Source organism: Stegodyphus dumicola, chromosome 2 (assembly GCF_044657685.1).
Source record: "Stegodyphus dumicola isolate Sdum_Otavi_A_Nest chromosome 2, ASM4465768v1".
NCBI lineage: Eukaryota > Metazoa > Arthropoda > Arachnida > Araneae > Eresidae > Stegodyphus > Stegodyphus dumicola.
The window spans coordinates 66052931-66070475 of NC_140769.1; the positions used below are offsets into that span (position 1 = coordinate 66052931).

The following is a 17545-nucleotide window of genomic DNA, read 5'->3' on the forward strand; positions in this document are numbered from 1 at the left end:
ACACGTGCTCTGAGTAATTTTTGTTTATGAAGTCGAATTGCACCTCTTTCTTGGTTGAAATATTAATTATTTATTTAGCAACTAAATTTTCAGACATTTTTTTAACTCAGTTCGTTATTAATTGCGTTAGAAACTTTCAACTGATTGAAAATTCTTTCATCTATAGCTATTAATATAAAATAAACTCCGTTTCCTTTGTTTATTTTCGCATTTGCTCCTGATGGGAAGAATTTGAACGTACGTTTTATTTTTTAAATCTAGATGAGTGAGTAATTTACAGAATTCAAACAATCTCTTGTCTCAAGTTTTAAGTTCTGAATATATGTCTATAAGCTCATGGTCTGAATTCAAAATACTGAAATTATTTACGTGTTCTGAATTCAACTAATTTCTGCATAAAATATTAAACATTATAAAATTTGTATGATGTGAGCAACGTTCTGTAATTTAAAAGTTTTTAAATATCACAAAATTTAAAAGCATAGTTTGTTTTAATGCGCCTCATTAATTCTCAGAAAATTTAAATTATATCCGAAATGCATAACCCTGTTTCACAAATTAATTATATATGTTAGGATATTTTGTAAGGTTATTATTTAATTATTATTTTAGCTTTTGCAATATATTCTCTTTTCCGTTTCCTTACTAGAATGCAACTGAGTTACCTAGTATTTAAACGGAATTTTAAGCCAGAGCGTGTTTCTGGCTGCTCATGCAAGCGAAGTTTATTTCCTGCTAGTTCTGGTAGTTCTGCTTCTTCAGCGTTTCGTTATGTCGCTGCCGATATATTGTTTTTGACTCTTCGGTTAGAACTATTGAGTAAATTTTACTTTGTGTAGTCCTTGGTTACTTAAATTTGATTGTTCTGTTTAGTTGCATCACCACGAATTGTGGCTGATATTATTAACACAAGAAAGTGCGTGTATGTTCTATATTTTTATTCATATGAAAAGGTTATTTAAAATATTATTATGACTTGTTGTTACTTTAGACCTAGCGATAATTTGCTTCATTTCTGATGGGTTAATACTTTCAGATCAAATAAAACCGCCTACCTTTAAGAGAAAAGTACTAGATTTTGTGATATGTATTCTAGCAAATATTGTTAGTTTAAAGCTATAAAAGAACTAAAAATACTTAAAGTCTGAACCACTTGTATTTCAATTTCTAAAGGCATTTGTGAGGATTTCGGTTGGTGAGCCTGGTGGAATTGACGCGAGGACATATAAAGCAAATGCCCGGGGATTCCATTTGCCGTGACGCCTCCCAAATCCGGTCTACCTTATTTATATAATGATTTTGCAGACCAATACTTTAAAAAAAAGAAAAGAAATTATAAAGAAAGATCCTTATGTTAGTGAAAAGTTAAAAATTCTCAACAAGTTTGATGTAAAGAGAAGCCTTTCTAATACAAAGATAACGTTAAAATTATTCTTAACATCGCCTATATCAAAATGTAAGGGAAGTCACAAAATATATTGAATCAATTTTCTCTATTTGAAAGGCTCAAATCACACTTTCGAATTTTAAACCACAAATTTAACTCATCCTACTCGCTACCATCCAATTAGGTTATGGCGATCTTAACAAGTAATTATGTTGCAAAAATATTCTGAAGGAGAATAATTAAAACATCAGTCCTTCAATACTGCGGTTAATTAAATTTCATTAGTTTAATTTTGTGTAGTTCAGATATGTTGTAATTCTACACATACAGACGTGATGGTATCCGGTAAAATAATGGGGTAAAAATATCTCGAAATAAAACTTCGCGGATTAAACAACGCAAGGGGAAAAAGTAGTAGTATAAAACCTCGTAGAACAGCATAAAACAAGGGGGAAATAATTTAAAGCTTAATCGTACAGAATATTTTGGTTAAAAATAAAGCCCCTAAAAATGGTCGCATAATGATAATATCGCAGTTGCTTCTATATACTTCATATTTTATATTAACTGTTAAATAGTTACTGAAAAAGCGAAAAGGAAGTTCAAACACTCAAAATTTGTAAAATATTTCATAATGCGGTATTATGAAGACCACTACCTGTATAGGAATAATTTCATAGATAGGTTATTTAAAAATAATACTGCAAAATTTTAAAATGAAGGGTGGTTATTATTATTGTAAGGAATCCTAATTATGTCACATTGTAATTAGGACATAATTCTAATTGTGTCCTTACATTTTGCTACTTTTAGCATATTATGCAGCTTGCAGCATTAAGACACAACTTGAATTGGCTGTTGCGGGGTATACAGTATTTTGCAACAACTAATAGCATGATCAAAATGCATTAATCATTCAGAATGAATTAATGTGCTGTGAATGTCTTAGAATACTGAAAGCTATTCTGACAGTAATGTGAAATTCCCTTTAATAAGTTTGGAATACTCAAAATGAAATTTACAGTATTGTGAAAATATGTAAACTAAGAGAATATCAAAAACATTTTTGAGAATGCCATAAAATTTTTTTGTAGCCAATCAAAAAAGCCGGAAATTACGTTATATGTATTTTAGAAGAAAAGGAAGGCTAGGGAGGGAGGAAAAATTATGCTTTTGATTATTTACGTACTGAAGAGAAAGTCAAAACAAACAATGAAATTTTAAATAGAAAATTTACATAAACAGTTGAAACCACCCATACTGAAATGGTTGTAAATTTAGTAATACAATAGCTTTTTCTAAAACTAAATATAGAGCAATTAGGAATTTCTTAAAAAATGTAAAAATGTAAAGAAATTAACCATTTATTCAATACGGAATAATTGAAGTTCAAGCATAAAATTATTCATTTTGGATAATCTTGTTTCAATGTTAGAGATTATTTATGTTGTTTTGTCTTCTAAAACACGATTATCGGTAAAGAAGTCCAAAATTATAGTTTTGGTATTTCTAGCACACGGTTTTGATATATTTTTGCTTCCCTTATAGTTATTCCCCTGTGAACACTTTTGTTGACTTCCGAATGTTTTCATAATACACTTAGCAATCGCCAGTAAACACCGTTGCTTTATTTTGTCTTTACTAAATTATCTTACCCTAGTTTCTCGCTACATAGCTAACATTTCTTAGGTTAGCGAATCGTTGTTATCCTCAGATTCTGTCAGAATTTCACGTATATCCATTTCCAAAGTTTCTTTCATGTCTTTCTATTAATGTTTTCATGTATTATTAGCTTTTAAAAGGCAATGAAAATCTTGCTCGTTAGAGAGCTACTGAAGACTGCGTTTTCAGACTTTTGATCATAAGAATATTAACGTCTAAATAAAAAAGATAAACTATACACATGAGTTTAAATTTAATCTCTACTACATAAACTATTCCTTAAGGGTTAACAAGTAAGAGAATATTGCAGCAGAATTTTATTTACTGCTTGGAAATTTTACAGTTGTTGCTAAATTATCAGTAACATAACCAAATAAAAAGAAATTTGCGTAATTTAATTTTTTTCTGAAAAATTATTCGTAAATACCTTTTAATTCCCCAATATTCTATACTTTGTGTGTCAAGAAAATACACTGCGGTAGTTACATCAAAATTCAAAGCATACTAAAAAATATGAAGCATCTTAAAATCTCTCCATTTTAATTTGAATTTGAAGTATACTTAAACCCTTTTTGAACTTCTGATAATGATCTGAATTCCAGCTCAGGAAGAGTCCTATTGTACACTTTTTCAAGGAATAGAAAAGTAAATTACGATCAAGTAAGAAGCTAACCTGAATTGAAATCTATCTTGAGAGATATTGTTGAAAACAAAGAATGCTGTATTGTCATAGTAACTGCTATATTGACAATTTGTAAGTATCCTGCTTTTTAAACTGAAACTCAAGTTGAATAATTATCAATTAATCAAACTATGATTAAAAAACTAAATTTAATTTTATGCTATCAACCCGAACTGGCAAATAAGACATTAGATTCTTATCATAGATTGCCGTATAATACATTATCAATCAGTTCTATATAATAGGGTTCACTATTATATAATAGTCGTAGTCTAAACTGAAGATTTCAGTAACAAAATCACATTTTATTAACTTACGCTTTTCCTGACTTGACGCAAATTATTCTATTATCATTATTGTTCCGAAGATTAGCATTACATCTTCTAGATACATTAGGAATTTTTTGAAACAAGAGAGATGTGAAAAATGAGCAACCGCCTTCGCTGGGAATGGAACCATATACCTCTAGAATACGCATCCAGCGTGCAGATCGCCACGCCACGAAGGCATGCCAAGAAGGCGAGAGAAATACCTTGTAATCTAAACTGGTTTAATTCTTTGAGCTAAAGTGCATTATATACATTCGTGAAAGGCTGAACAAGTATTCCTACTATGTCTTACAGTGGCATTACGTATTGCATTGTAAGCTCAAACTATTAATATTCGTATAATCTACAAATGTAAGATTCTGAACACAACTTAGCCCTTTCTATTTTAAAGTGCCCAGAAAGCGTACTTTAACCTACAACTGAATTAAATAATTTAATGCTAAGTCCATTTTAATAAAAAGATAAACTTCCCAACTTATTGAGCAATCCAATGAAAGTTAAAACATATTAAAAGTGCAGGAACTGGATGTGAAAATCCTGATAAGCCCATCGCAAGTTAAAAACAACGTTTTTGAAAGTATTTGAATCAAATGATTAACTAAATATTTTATAAAAAAGTATTTAACTACATCCTCTTAAATTTGAGAAATAGTGAAAAAACGCTTTCCAAGATTATAAAAAAAGGGGGTTCGACAATAATTTTTCAACAAACTTATCTTAAATCTTTTTTATACCACCTTTATATATATTTTTAATATATTATACTACAAATTATCAAGAAGAACTGAAGAGGAATTTATAATACGCTCAAAACGAAATTTTGAGCGAACGCAAAAAATTTCTGTGAAATAATAATTAATTAATTATAATATTATTTAGTATTATTATAGTAATTATTTAAAATACACCAAGCTCATATAAATTAATTATTTAAAATAAATGAATAAATTATTACTTAATGCAAATAAATAAATTATTTAAAATGCATTATTTAAAACGCACCACCACACCACTTTCACTCAGATCTGTCGTCAATAACCTCTTACAGGTAGATCAGAATTCGCCTCATTCATTCATTCACAAGAAAACCTCATAAGAGAGCCTAAGGTAAATGTACCAGCACCTTTATAAAGACCAGTTCTTAGTTCAATAAAGTAACCTTTATAAAGATTTTTTATCTTTTTTATTTTTATTACCTATCTATCAAAGCACTGTTACTGTACACTTTAAACATTATTTCTAGTGTTTCAGTTACTTATGTCTTTGATTAAAACAACAGAAAAAATTCCTTTTGCACAATGGTGCCGATACTTTTATTATGATTTCTTTCTTCAAGTTAAAAGCTGATTTTCGGGAAGTTGTAAACACTTTTATACAATGGCCCCTTTTTGAAGCTTTCTGTCTTGGCGAATCTTCATTGAGCTGCATGAACCACTATGGCTTCGGAAGGTTCATCAGGCAGACAGCGTTTCTGGAAGGTACCATTTGTTTCTGTTCTTTAGCGTTTTTTCTAAATTTTCTTCTTTTCGTTACGTATTACTGTACTGCAAGAAAGAGCATTCTACACATTCTTGCCAGCGTCGTTGATTGTATGCATTACCCGTATAATAATACAGCAGTTAATCTTAACCAATAGAATGGTAAAAATTTAAAATTCTCAAAACGATTTCAACTGAATACACAGCATTTTTTGGAAGCGTAAAACTGAAAAATCATAAAATTGTCCTTCGAAAGGCTACAACTATTTGTATTTTCTTATCTTTAAATCATAGGACGTTAAAAAGAACAGTAAAACTGCATATTTTAAAGTACAAAACAAATAGAAACAAATCACGTGACTAAGTAAAAGAGCCAGAAAAATATAGAAGTTTAATTTTGTAAGCTTTTTGCAAGAAGAAAGACGTATTTTTTGTCAATCTTCTTGTTAAAATTATTTTACATCTGGGACTGTCGGCTACCATGACAACGCTTTATTTTTTCCCGTTCCTCTAAAGCTACCCTATAGTTATTTTATAAAAGCCTTAAGCGCTTTCTTCTTGATTGTGTGATCGTTTTTCTTACTAAATAAAAAATTATTCTGCTTTACAGTCTGTTCGTTTTTGCTTCATATACGGTTTTTTTTTATCTGGAAAATCAACGTATGCGCTTATTTTTATACATATGATGCGATTTCATAGTACACGTTAGCTTTTCACGATGCTTGTATTTTCTAGTAAATATTGGACATTCAGCTAAAATATATTTCACATTGCATAGATCTTTTAAAGTAATTTCGTGCCTAAATTTTTTTAAATAAATGTCATATGTTAAATTCATTATGTTTCATATTCATTTCCTAATGCATTATACCACATTTCTAATTGATAAAACCTTTACAGGGAAGTTTGTTTTTCTCTTTCGATACATAATATATGGCCTCAGAAATAATCTTTTATTAACTTCTCCTCACAATGTAAATGTGGGTCAGAGCTACAGATTGCAAGTTACACAAGTTTATTATAGTCGTATATTACACGTATGGCATATCAATTAAATGTAGCTCCCTTCTGCTCAACGTAAAATCGTGCTGTTAAGAAGGCATTTACGTATTTATTCCATCGTTTCTAAACAAATTGCATAAACTCTCTGCTCATAAATTATGAGTAATAGTAGTTTCCCTCTTACAAGTTTGATTTAGGTAATGTAGGACCAACGATAAACAGAGTACTTCTGCTGTAATGAAATTCATAAACTATTAACCAAACAACAAGGTATTTGCAAACTTTTAGATACGTGCATGTTTTTAGAGGATGTAAGTTATATCACGAAACATTATTAAATCAATTCGCTTGTAAGTAAATTTAAAACATATTGAGGTGAACTTTGTAAACTTTTTTATGGATTGGTAGTTCCAGCTAGATTGCATTCATTATACATTTACGAGGAAGAGCTTTTCACTATAGAAGAACCAAATTGTAAGGTAATGAAACTGCATATATGGAGTGATTCAAACCAAGTACGCGGCTAGATGTCCCTTTAAAGTTTTGTTACATGTCCATGACTTCAGTTAAAGAAATAAGTCAAAGAAATAGATTTTCGACCTACAGTGTTAGTAATAAGACACTTTTTTTTTATAATAAATATGTAAAATCCGAAAATTTTGTTTGGTAATTCTGCTTTATACTCTTCTTAAAATCTTTAAAGAAGAGGGAAAATGCAATATGCTAACTGCTGAACTATTTAACGCATTTCTACTCTGTAAATCACATTTATTAATAAAAATATGCAAAGAAAATACACATTTCAGATGACATGTAAAAGTTTTCAAACCTGACATTTATTTTCAAGATTCAATTGAACTATTGAAACTTTTGTGTGTCACAGGAGGGAGAATATAAACGATCATTCCCCCCTCCTGTAATTGAGGACTTTTAAACCCTTTCCGAAATCGAGTAAAAGATGCGTTTTTGTACTGATGCATATGTAGTACATGTGTTTTTAAACTGATGCGACTGCTGCATTTCATAATTTTTAAAACCCCATAATTAAAATAATTAAATTTAAAAAAATATTTATGTAATTTTTGGCTACTAATTTTTTGTTCTGCTCCTTGAAAAATGTTTGAACATCTACCTCCAGTTGCATCCTCAAAATAAGATGGGAAATTTTTAAGGATAGGTTTAGTTCATTGAGAGAGTTTTTAATATAAAATGTAACTTTTCACAGGATCTCAGTAGAGGAAAATTCCAGTCACTAAAACATTCACAATGAAACTTTTATATAAGATAAACAGACTATTTGATGTTCCTTGTGTATTACAGATAACACTCAGGAACATAAAATGAGGCCAGATGTTTACCATAATTATATTACCTGTTCAGTGAATTAAACATTTGCTAGAGATAAACCGTACTCACTTCGATTTTATGCATCAGCAGTAGGAAGACGAAATTCGTAGATGCACATTTCTTTGATAGCTGATAGATTGTGTCTAGGCTGTCATTTCTTGTAGCTAGTTCATGAATATGTTTCTTGATAACTTTTTCCGTTATTATCAGCATCAGGTAGAAAAGCCGGGAGGTTTAAATGAGATAGTTGCTGCTAGAAGAGCAGAAGAAAATAAGTATGGCTTAACTCACTAAAACAGCCCAGCCATTTTATTCTATAATGAAGGCAATATTTTACTAAATCGAAAAAGAAAGTTATAAAATGATAAATTTTGATACCTCCTGCTACAAAAATTACATTATAATAAGGTTGTAGAGGCTATAAGCGGGAAATAAGGAAGATGAACTGCTTTCTTACTGCTAATCGAATTAAAGTTCTTCAAGTTGTCAGCTGGATATGCTACACTAAACTACAATGCCAGACATAGGATTGATATCATACTTTTTTAAATTCCTACACATACTTTTAAAAGTTGACTGGAGAAAGAGAATAGACCTAGTCAGCCAAATCTAAGTTGCGATGATTCATCGCTCACCGTAGTATAATTTGGAAACTTCTTCAGATATTGCTAAGGTTTATGCAGCGGGTAGCCTAAAAACTCAACTTCTTCGCTCAGAATTGAACCACCTAATCTTCCACTTGTTACTAACTACTACACCCTAAAAGCACGTACAATAGGGATTCATAATACCTTAAAAAGTATTATTTAAACAGAAATAAGTAAGAATTAAACTAAAGTCCAAAGCGTTTAGATTTAAGTAAGAATTAACCTAAAGTCTAAGACTTTAAGATTTCATCTGTTGTAAAAGTTTCGACGTACTGTGGATATTCTTCAATTGATATTTTAAAGAAAGGTCAAATTATTCAAGTGATGTAATTTTCATGGTATTCTGTCTAATACGGGTATCAAATTAAATTAAGCCAGCAAACTAAGCTAGAATTCACGACAAAATTTGTAGAGAACGGAAATATTTATACATTAAAAATCAAAATTAATATTTAGTAGCAGAAAAATAAACTAGTTATATCAAATTTAACACCAAATACTCTCCTGAAGAGTTGAAAATAACGTTTATGAAATATTTATCATGAAAAATCTGGTGAATTAGTAACAGAAGTAATAGGTAACATATGCATTTTATTGCCAAATCTAATGATGTAAAATGTTAATGACATTTATGAGACGTACGTTTATTAATTTTAAGTCTCTCAGTTTGTTACAGAGTAGTAGAAGTGAGTGGGGCACCAGAAAGTTCACCTTGGAATGCACAAGACACCCCAGGACACTAACAATCTTTAGAATTAACCCCACCATGGGGCCGTTAGTACAATGCTGAGTTTGAATGGAAGAGGTTGTAGGCTTTAGGGGGCATGAGATTCCTTTATTTCTGATGTCACATTTGGTTATTTGCTATACGATGTGTTTCGTAGAACATGTTTATATGGAAGAAGAGTTCCTGTTTTATTGCCTACTGTTTTATTCAGTACATTGTGGATGCTGATTACCTTCGGCCCTGATTTTGTTATTCTTCCTGGCAGATTTCAAGCCCGCAATGGCTCAAATTTTACCTTTCCAATTTGATAGGAAATCAAATATTTTATGCATAAATAGTAGAAGTGTTCTAAGCTGGGACTTTGCTAGGCCCGATAAGAAAAATCCGAAAGAACGGTGGTTTCCTAGACGTAGTGAATCATAACACGACACAATTACTACGTTTTCCCCCGCCTTTCTGCATGCCTTCGTGGTGTAATGGTAGCACACTTGGCGCGTATTCGAGAGGTCCAGGTTCGAGTCTCGGCAATTCAATTGCTCATTTTTCACATTTTCTGCTTAAAAAAAATTTCCTAATATCTCTACACAATACTATAAGGATTCATCAGAAGCATTTCTAATATCAGCTCTAAAGAGTTCGAGAAGCGGTTCCTGATCAATTTCTTCACAAAAGTACTTTTCATTACACCCTGTCCAGTAATGTATTAATACTTTTCATTATCAATTTCTTTAAAAAAATACTTAGCAATGTTATTGAATTGCTCATTGTATTTTTCCTAATTATTTATGTTAATATTTTTCCTAATTATTTATTTTTCTTTTAATTAGCAATGTGTGGTACCCCACCACATGTGCCTCATTCTCGCCGTAATGCATCAGATAGCCCCGGAGCAGAATTTGACGTAGACGAAGTGGTACAGTACAATTGCTTCAACGGATATGATCCTCATGGGTATTCCAAGGCTAAATGCTTATTTTTCAATGGAACTACTCAGTGGTACGGACTGGATCTGAGATGTATACGTAAGTCAGCTTTTGCTATTACATCTCCAATTTCTGGTACAATCAATAATTCAATCAGACTTCAATAATACTTCAGTTTAAGGGTTTATCCATGTTTCAGTTTCGGAAATCTTTTTAATAAAAGGAATAGATATATTAAATAGAGGAACTTTTGAACTGAAAGATTTAGGTATATTATTTTATTATTGAATTCAAAATTTAATTTAGACTCATGAAATAAATATTTTATTGATTTCTACACAATTTTCAGTCTGCTTTAAAATATCTTGTGCCTCAAATTAATCAAATTTATTGCATAACTGGAAATTATACAGTTACTGTTTTTATTCTTAAATCTCTTTATTCAGACTTATTTCGAAATTGATCCGATTATTGCTATCTCAGTTATCATAGGAAAAAATATATATTGCAAATTGAAAACTTTAAATTACAGATTTCAGTTTAACGCTTCAAGCAATTTAAGATTATGATAGGCCCACTGATTTAACAAATAATCTTCAGACATTAAAGGCACATAATGCAAAATCATATATTTTAAGTAAGCTGTTAAAAATAGCAGTTCCAAACAATGCGGAAAATCACTTGCTATATTATTATTAAATTTTTGCCATATGGAAACGTTTGCACTTATTTAATAAAGAAAAGATGCAATTATTTAAAAACTACTGTGTTTTTCAGCGTATCACTTTTCCAGACCTGCAAAAAATATTTGCATCAGTAAAGTGGCAAAAGTTTCATTTTCTCAAGACACGAAATTTATACAGTGAAAAAAATAACAGCTTTCTCGAGGTATTAATAAAAAGATTTGGAGACCCAGTCTCGAGGAATGTCAATGTAAAATACATTTTAAGGAAGTAAATTACACTCGTGGGAAAAATAAACAAAATTTGCAAATTATGCCTATTTTTACGAAATGTAGAAAACCAGCGGTATTAATTATGCCTTCGAAGAATTATGCAAATATTCTCAGTCGAATACTTAAACGTACACGTGATTACTGAGAGGATGTCATCGCACAGCGGTTTTCGGCGATTTGTATGCTCATACTCTCGCATAAGTTGGGTAAAATTCATAAGATATCAGGTAAAATAAGTGCCCACGGACGTATGATGAGAGAATGAGATGCAGAATTTTCGGTAGATTGAAGGCAGGCTAATCACAAGTGTAGGTGGCTACAGAGCTAAATGCAAAGCCCAGTGTCATCTGGAATTTGTGGAAACAGTTTCAGGATACTGAACCCATATCAAGAAGACCTAGATAAGGTCAACTAACATCCACAACTAGGACAACTGGCAATGCCTCTGTCTATCAGGCAGAGCTAGTAGCTCTGCGAGAGGCCTTATATTGGCTTTTCTGTAGAAAATTATAGCGACTGCGAAAGCGCAATTTTTTCAATCACGGATGTTTGTCCAAGTAACGATTTAATTATACAGATAAAAGATATACTCATTTTTCTTAGCGCTTTCAAAGATATTAAACTGTTTTGGACGAAGAGTCAAATTGGGACTATAGGTAACGAGTTAGCGAATGGATTGGCAAAGGCTGACACTGAAAATCAAATTATTGATTTTGAGGTAAAGACTTCCTTTGACAGTTTGAAATCTTTGTTGAAAAGAAAAAGTTTGACTCTTTGGCAAGCAAAGTGGAACAACCCAGAATCTAAAGGAAGATTCACATATAATTTAATATCATTTGAAAGTGAGAGAAGATGTCTAAGTGATAAGTATCTTAACAAAGCTTTAACTAATCATGGCCATTTCCCATTTTATTATAATAGGTTTTCGATTAAAAATTAGGCCTATCCTTGTGGCATGAGTAATGTCGATCTTGAGCACATTACTCATGCCACAAGATGCTTAAATATTTTTCTAAGATTTATTCCAGATATTGCTAAATTTAATACTCTGAAGGATCTCTAAAGGATTGAAATGTGCTCGGGAATGGAATGGTTCAAATAAAAATAAAGGTTACTTGAGGATTTTGACCATAAAAAGAAAAATGGATCTATTTAATAATATAGATACTATTCAAGTTATCACGGATCATGGTAGATTCCCGGCCTATTTAAAACGATTTAATCTCCAGGGCAATGATCAATGCTTGGCTTGTGGAAAGTACGGAAATGCAGCTCATTTTATGGAAGAATGTAAACTGACCGAGAGCGTGAGGACGAGATTTGGAAAAATAAATGAACAAAATGTAATTGAAAAAAGAAAATTCTTGAATAGCTATGCAAAAGAAATTATGAGGATTGTGAATGAAAATAAGACTATCATAGGAATAGGACTTTAAATATTTTAATCTTTTATTTATTTATTTATTCTATTATTATTATTATTTTGTTGTTGTTTTTCTGCGTCGGGTGTGCTGCGTTAATCATGAGGCCGATTACTGTCGGCCAGGAGGGTTGCAGCATACTCGTAAACTAAACTAAACTAAACTCTAAAGGATCTATGTAAAGTACATTGACTAATTTGAAATTTTCAAATTTGATAAAATATGTATCTGTATATGAAACGAATTTATATATTGATTGTGTTTAAAAATTTCTCAGAAATATTAGGGTGTTTATGATATCCTGTTAGTAACATATTTTTATGCAGGTGAGCATATGTGTTACATTTTGTTTTACAAAGTATGTAATAATGTGTTATTTGTTGGTGTAGCTGGTAAATTTCACCAGATTCTAGACTTTAAGTTCATATTTTAATTGTTAATTTTATATAAAGTTATTTCAGGTAGTATGGTGGTTTTCCTGCTGCTTTTGGACCTAATTTAGGTCTTATTTTAGATTTCCACGTTTCTTTATATAAATAGCACCATTAAGCCCTATTAAGCCTCTAATGGCGGTACAGGAAGCTCAATGAGTCATCCACAACTAAAAACGAGGATCGTTATTTGGCACTTTCAGGGCGGCGAAGATAGGACTGCTACAGATTCACGGCTCTCACGTGAGCTGTATGTTACCACTGTAACCACGAATTCCTCAGTTTGCAGTTGCCCGAAGACTTATGAGGTAGGGCTGTATGCCAAAAGACCCTCTGTTTGTGTCTCTCTCGCTGCAGCACACAAGATAGCCCGTTTAGCCTGGTGCAGACAACATGTGCCTTGTACCAGACTTTCTTGGATCTTCATGCTATTTATAGCATGAAGATCCAAGGACATAGATGCTTGTTGTTGAAGAACGTGTCGAGATTGAATCTGCACACTGATTCTTCACGTATCTGTACCTGGAGAAAACACGATATCATTCCTGCCTCAGCCTCATCAAGGAAAGGGACCATTACGGTGATGGAGGCGTAATGGTTTGGGCCGACAATTATGTTGAACACACATTCCTGCATGTGTTTTCCAAAGGCTTCCTGACTGCTATTACTTATAGAGAGGAGATCTTAGAACCTTATGTTATAATATTCAGTGACGTAGTTGGTCCTAGGTTCCTATTAATGGATGGGAACTCTCATCCACATAGGGCTCAGCTGGTCGACGATAACCTGGAAAGTGAGGATATTCGCCGCATTGATTTGGCTAGCCAGATCTCTTAACCTTAACCCTATAAAGCATGTGATGAATGAAAATTTGTGGTAACACTCAATGAAACATGAGTATGTAATAAAAAAATATCAATTTTTTTTATTGCTCAGCTGAAGAAAGTGGCGAACAAAATGGCTTCTTCCATGTTCCAAAAAGCTCCCAAAGGGATTCGTGATAGTTGGAGAATTTTGTTACAATGGTATATTAAAAGTCAAAAATGTCTGAAGTGAGGCTACAATTAATTTACTATACTATCAAAAGAATACTTCAGAACCAATTTTAGGAGGCGAAAGTTCACTCTTACATGGAAAAGAGATCAACAAATTTGAGCTTTATGTGGATAATACAATCTCAAAGTCAACTTCCGCTTATTTATCAAAGAAATGACCAGAAACAAGAGTAAATTAATTAGTGAAATTTAATTAAATATCTGTAAAATTACTTGACCCCTCTCCTGTGGTCTCTTGTGCTTCATTTTTGTGTGTCTGACTGTTAAAACGAGTCTTAATATGGTATCCAAGAAAACTGAACGGACTTTGAAAAACAATTCAAGAGGGAATAAAATTGACATGACGGTACTAAGAAAAAGCTTATTTTTATGGAAAATTCAAACTAGAGCTATAGCCAAAAATCCAGAACAAATCGTGGCAAAAAATACATTTTTATACAAAAATTTAATTATGAAAATCATTTCCACAAAATGCGAACGACTTTAAAATGTAAGCTTTCAGTAACAAAGCCTTCGAAAGTAAAATTGTTTTCTCAAAATAGAAAAGCCCGTCCTGTATATATTAAGCATAAGTTTGTTTATTTAAAAAAAAATTTTCCGTACTTCTGATAAATCGTAACGCTTCGAGTAAAATATAAATTTTAATTTCTCTACACAATGTTTCTCAGTAAGGATAAATAATACTGATTTATTTTCATGCTTTAATTTTCTCAACAGACCGTCATACCATTAAATTCAGTCTTAGAAATTTTCGTTTTATTAAGCTCCTAAATATAAGTCATTATTTTCTAGGAAATATATTGAATAATGCAATTCAATCGCTCACATAACAAATATGATTTTGTAATCGAATTTATGTTTATCTTCTAGAAATTGCAGATTCAGTAATTGGGATCTTTTCAAATAACGTATCCCAACTAAAGTAGTGAGTTGTTTTTAGCAAGCAAATAATCTTCCTATATTTGTTCAGACTTTTTAAATGCTATTTAGGGTTCTAGAATCTGGAACCAATTATATATTACCCTCAGATTATTCTTATATTTGACTACATACAATTTAATCTGCTTTGTGTGCTTTGTTGTATTCGATGAAACAAACATAAAAGCATATGGTTAATTCGTGAGTTTCCTCATGTACTAAATTTTACGATTCTGCATTAAGCAATAAAAAATTAAATTTTAGGACTTGGATAAAAGGTTAAAGCCAGTTGCCGTTTTAGGTGTTGACCCAAATTGCTGAGAAATAATTCAAATTAAAACTCCTCGTCCAAAATAGTGTTTATATCTTTCTTTTAATATACAAATGAAGTGAAATATTTAAAGTAACAGAAATTTTAAAGGTTTGCTTACACTGTGTTACTTAAAGCTTATGACTAGCTGTCTTAATTCATGTTTATTTCTCTTACATATTTAAGAAAATGAATGTGAAATTATTCCGTATCGGCTTTCCGGCGTAAAATTTGAGCCTTTTGTATTAAATTTGCAATACACTGATACAAGATCGTCTGCATTTGAAAGTAAGGATGATTTAAACTCGATTTTGACTCGAGGGCTGTCTGTCTTCAAGGAAGACTTTCTAAGGCAAACTCGTTCGTATACACGTGGAGGAAGTCGCGAAAATTCCCATGCAGACAGCTGGTTTACCGGATTTGAACGCCTGTCGAACCACAAGTGTACAGTGATATGAATGCTTGGCCTCTGATGGACATAATGCTACTTATTGCCAAAGATTTCTTACTGCTTATTGTATATTCAACTAGAAAGAGTACAATATAGATTATTGTATAAAATGTAGAATATAGATTATTGTATAAAAACGTAGAATTTAGATTATTCTATGAAAACGCAGAGTATAGATTATTGTATAAAAACGTGAAATGCTGCAACTCCTCAAATCACTCAACAATGCGAAGGCAATGGGCTGAAATGGGGTTTTAAAAGAAGTTTTAAAGATAATCTATCATCAGGTCAGCTCAGAAATACTCCTAAAAATTTACAATAAATGCGTGAAATACAACTGACCCGGACTGCTTCAAGCACGAATAAATCGTCCCGTTCTCGAAGAAAAAAAAAAAAAAAAAAAAAAACAGAGGACCCTCGCTCACATCGACCAATAAATCTACTACCAGCCATGGGAAAGCTTCCTGAACGACTACTGGTCAACAGAATAAAATACCATATATAAAGGCGATAGAATAAGACTAATCAGTGTGGATTTAAAACCAAAAGCTCAACCCTTCAGGCAATAGATATAGCAATCTCCCAAACACAAGCAAACAAAAGCAATCAATTGCATTCGACCTTCTATGGCTAGACCTGCAAAACATATTCGACTCTCTCTGGTGGCCAGCTGTTAAGCAGGCACTCAGGGAGATGCAATGCCCAACAATTTACCTTATGGTTTTGGACTATCTCAAGAACAGATATAGCGTAATCTAAGACAATACCAAAATCGCTAAAAAACAAACTAGAGGATATCTCCAAGGGTCGTGTATGAGCGCAGACATCTGGAACATCACCTATAATATTATCGATCATCAATAGTCAAATCACACACGGATTGCTGCCTTCAGCGACGCTGTTGCCTTCAAACTCCAAGGATCTACAGGTGACAAGTGGAGTTCTGAGGCGAGTGCATTTTCTATCTCTTCTGGTTGGACGTCAGGAGATACGTTGTGGATAGCCACTCGTGGTAGTCTAGTCAGTGGTTGCTTGATCTTGACTATTTCTTGTCCCTGCGTGCTTTAAAGTAGTAGTGAGCTTGGTCACGTCCTCTTTGGAAACACAGTCTATAGCTAGTCCTCCTTTCTGTAGATTTCTAATGGAGGAAATTTGAACTCCAAGCTTCGGAATAGGGAAATGTTCGAAGGACAGCTTTTAGGTACTTATTAGCCTGTGCAGTACTCTCAGAGGGATAAATTAAAACTGTATGTTTTGGCTTCGGTCTGGTTGCTTGCGCGTATGTTTTGACTCTGACGACGGTATTGCTAAGCGCTGATGAGTCGTTGGTGCCTTCGTTGGGAGCTGTGCCGTGCAATGAACCGCAACAGACTATGGAGGGTGTGTTGGTACAGGCGTCTGCTGCTTCTGGTTTTGGTATGTAATTTGGGCCTTCGAGTGCCAAAGTGTGCACTGCGTCTATCAAATCCAGGAGAGATACCTTTACGTCCGAAGGAAGAATATCTGCCTCTCTTTGTATGGAGGCTGTTTTTCTAAGACTTTCGCAGAGCTTATTGATTTTTGTCTGATAGTCTAATTCTGAGCCAGCAAGAGTTGCCGGATCAGAGTCGCAGTTAGAATTGTCGTACTCAGCCACTGAGGTTGATGGCCGTGTCATAGTAGCAATCACTTGCACTATACAATGCGAGAAACAATTGTGGACTTGAGATGGCGCACTGAATTTGATGCAAAGAGTAAAATCACATAGAGACACACAGAAGTCGCTTCACAAGTATCACTGTTACATTTAAGGATCACTTATACACTTCACTGTAGTAAAA

General features: G+C 32.5%; 1 protein-coding gene across 3 annotated transcripts in view; it reads left to right on the forward strand.

Annotated features, from left to right (window-relative positions):
* LOC118190665 (sushi, von Willebrand factor type A, EGF and pentraxin domain-containing protein 1-like) overlaps window positions 1-17545 on the forward strand; it is a 693686-nt gene that overhangs the window by 531171 nt on the left and 144970 nt on the right. For all 3 annotated transcript variants that reach the window (XM_085810736.1, XM_085810734.1, XM_085810735.1), the window contains exon 4: window positions 10089-10283. In XM_085810736.1, the coding sequence (XP_085666862.1) occupies window positions 10089-10283 (195 nt within the window). The remainder of the gene's footprint in view (window positions 1-10088; window positions 10284-17545) is intronic.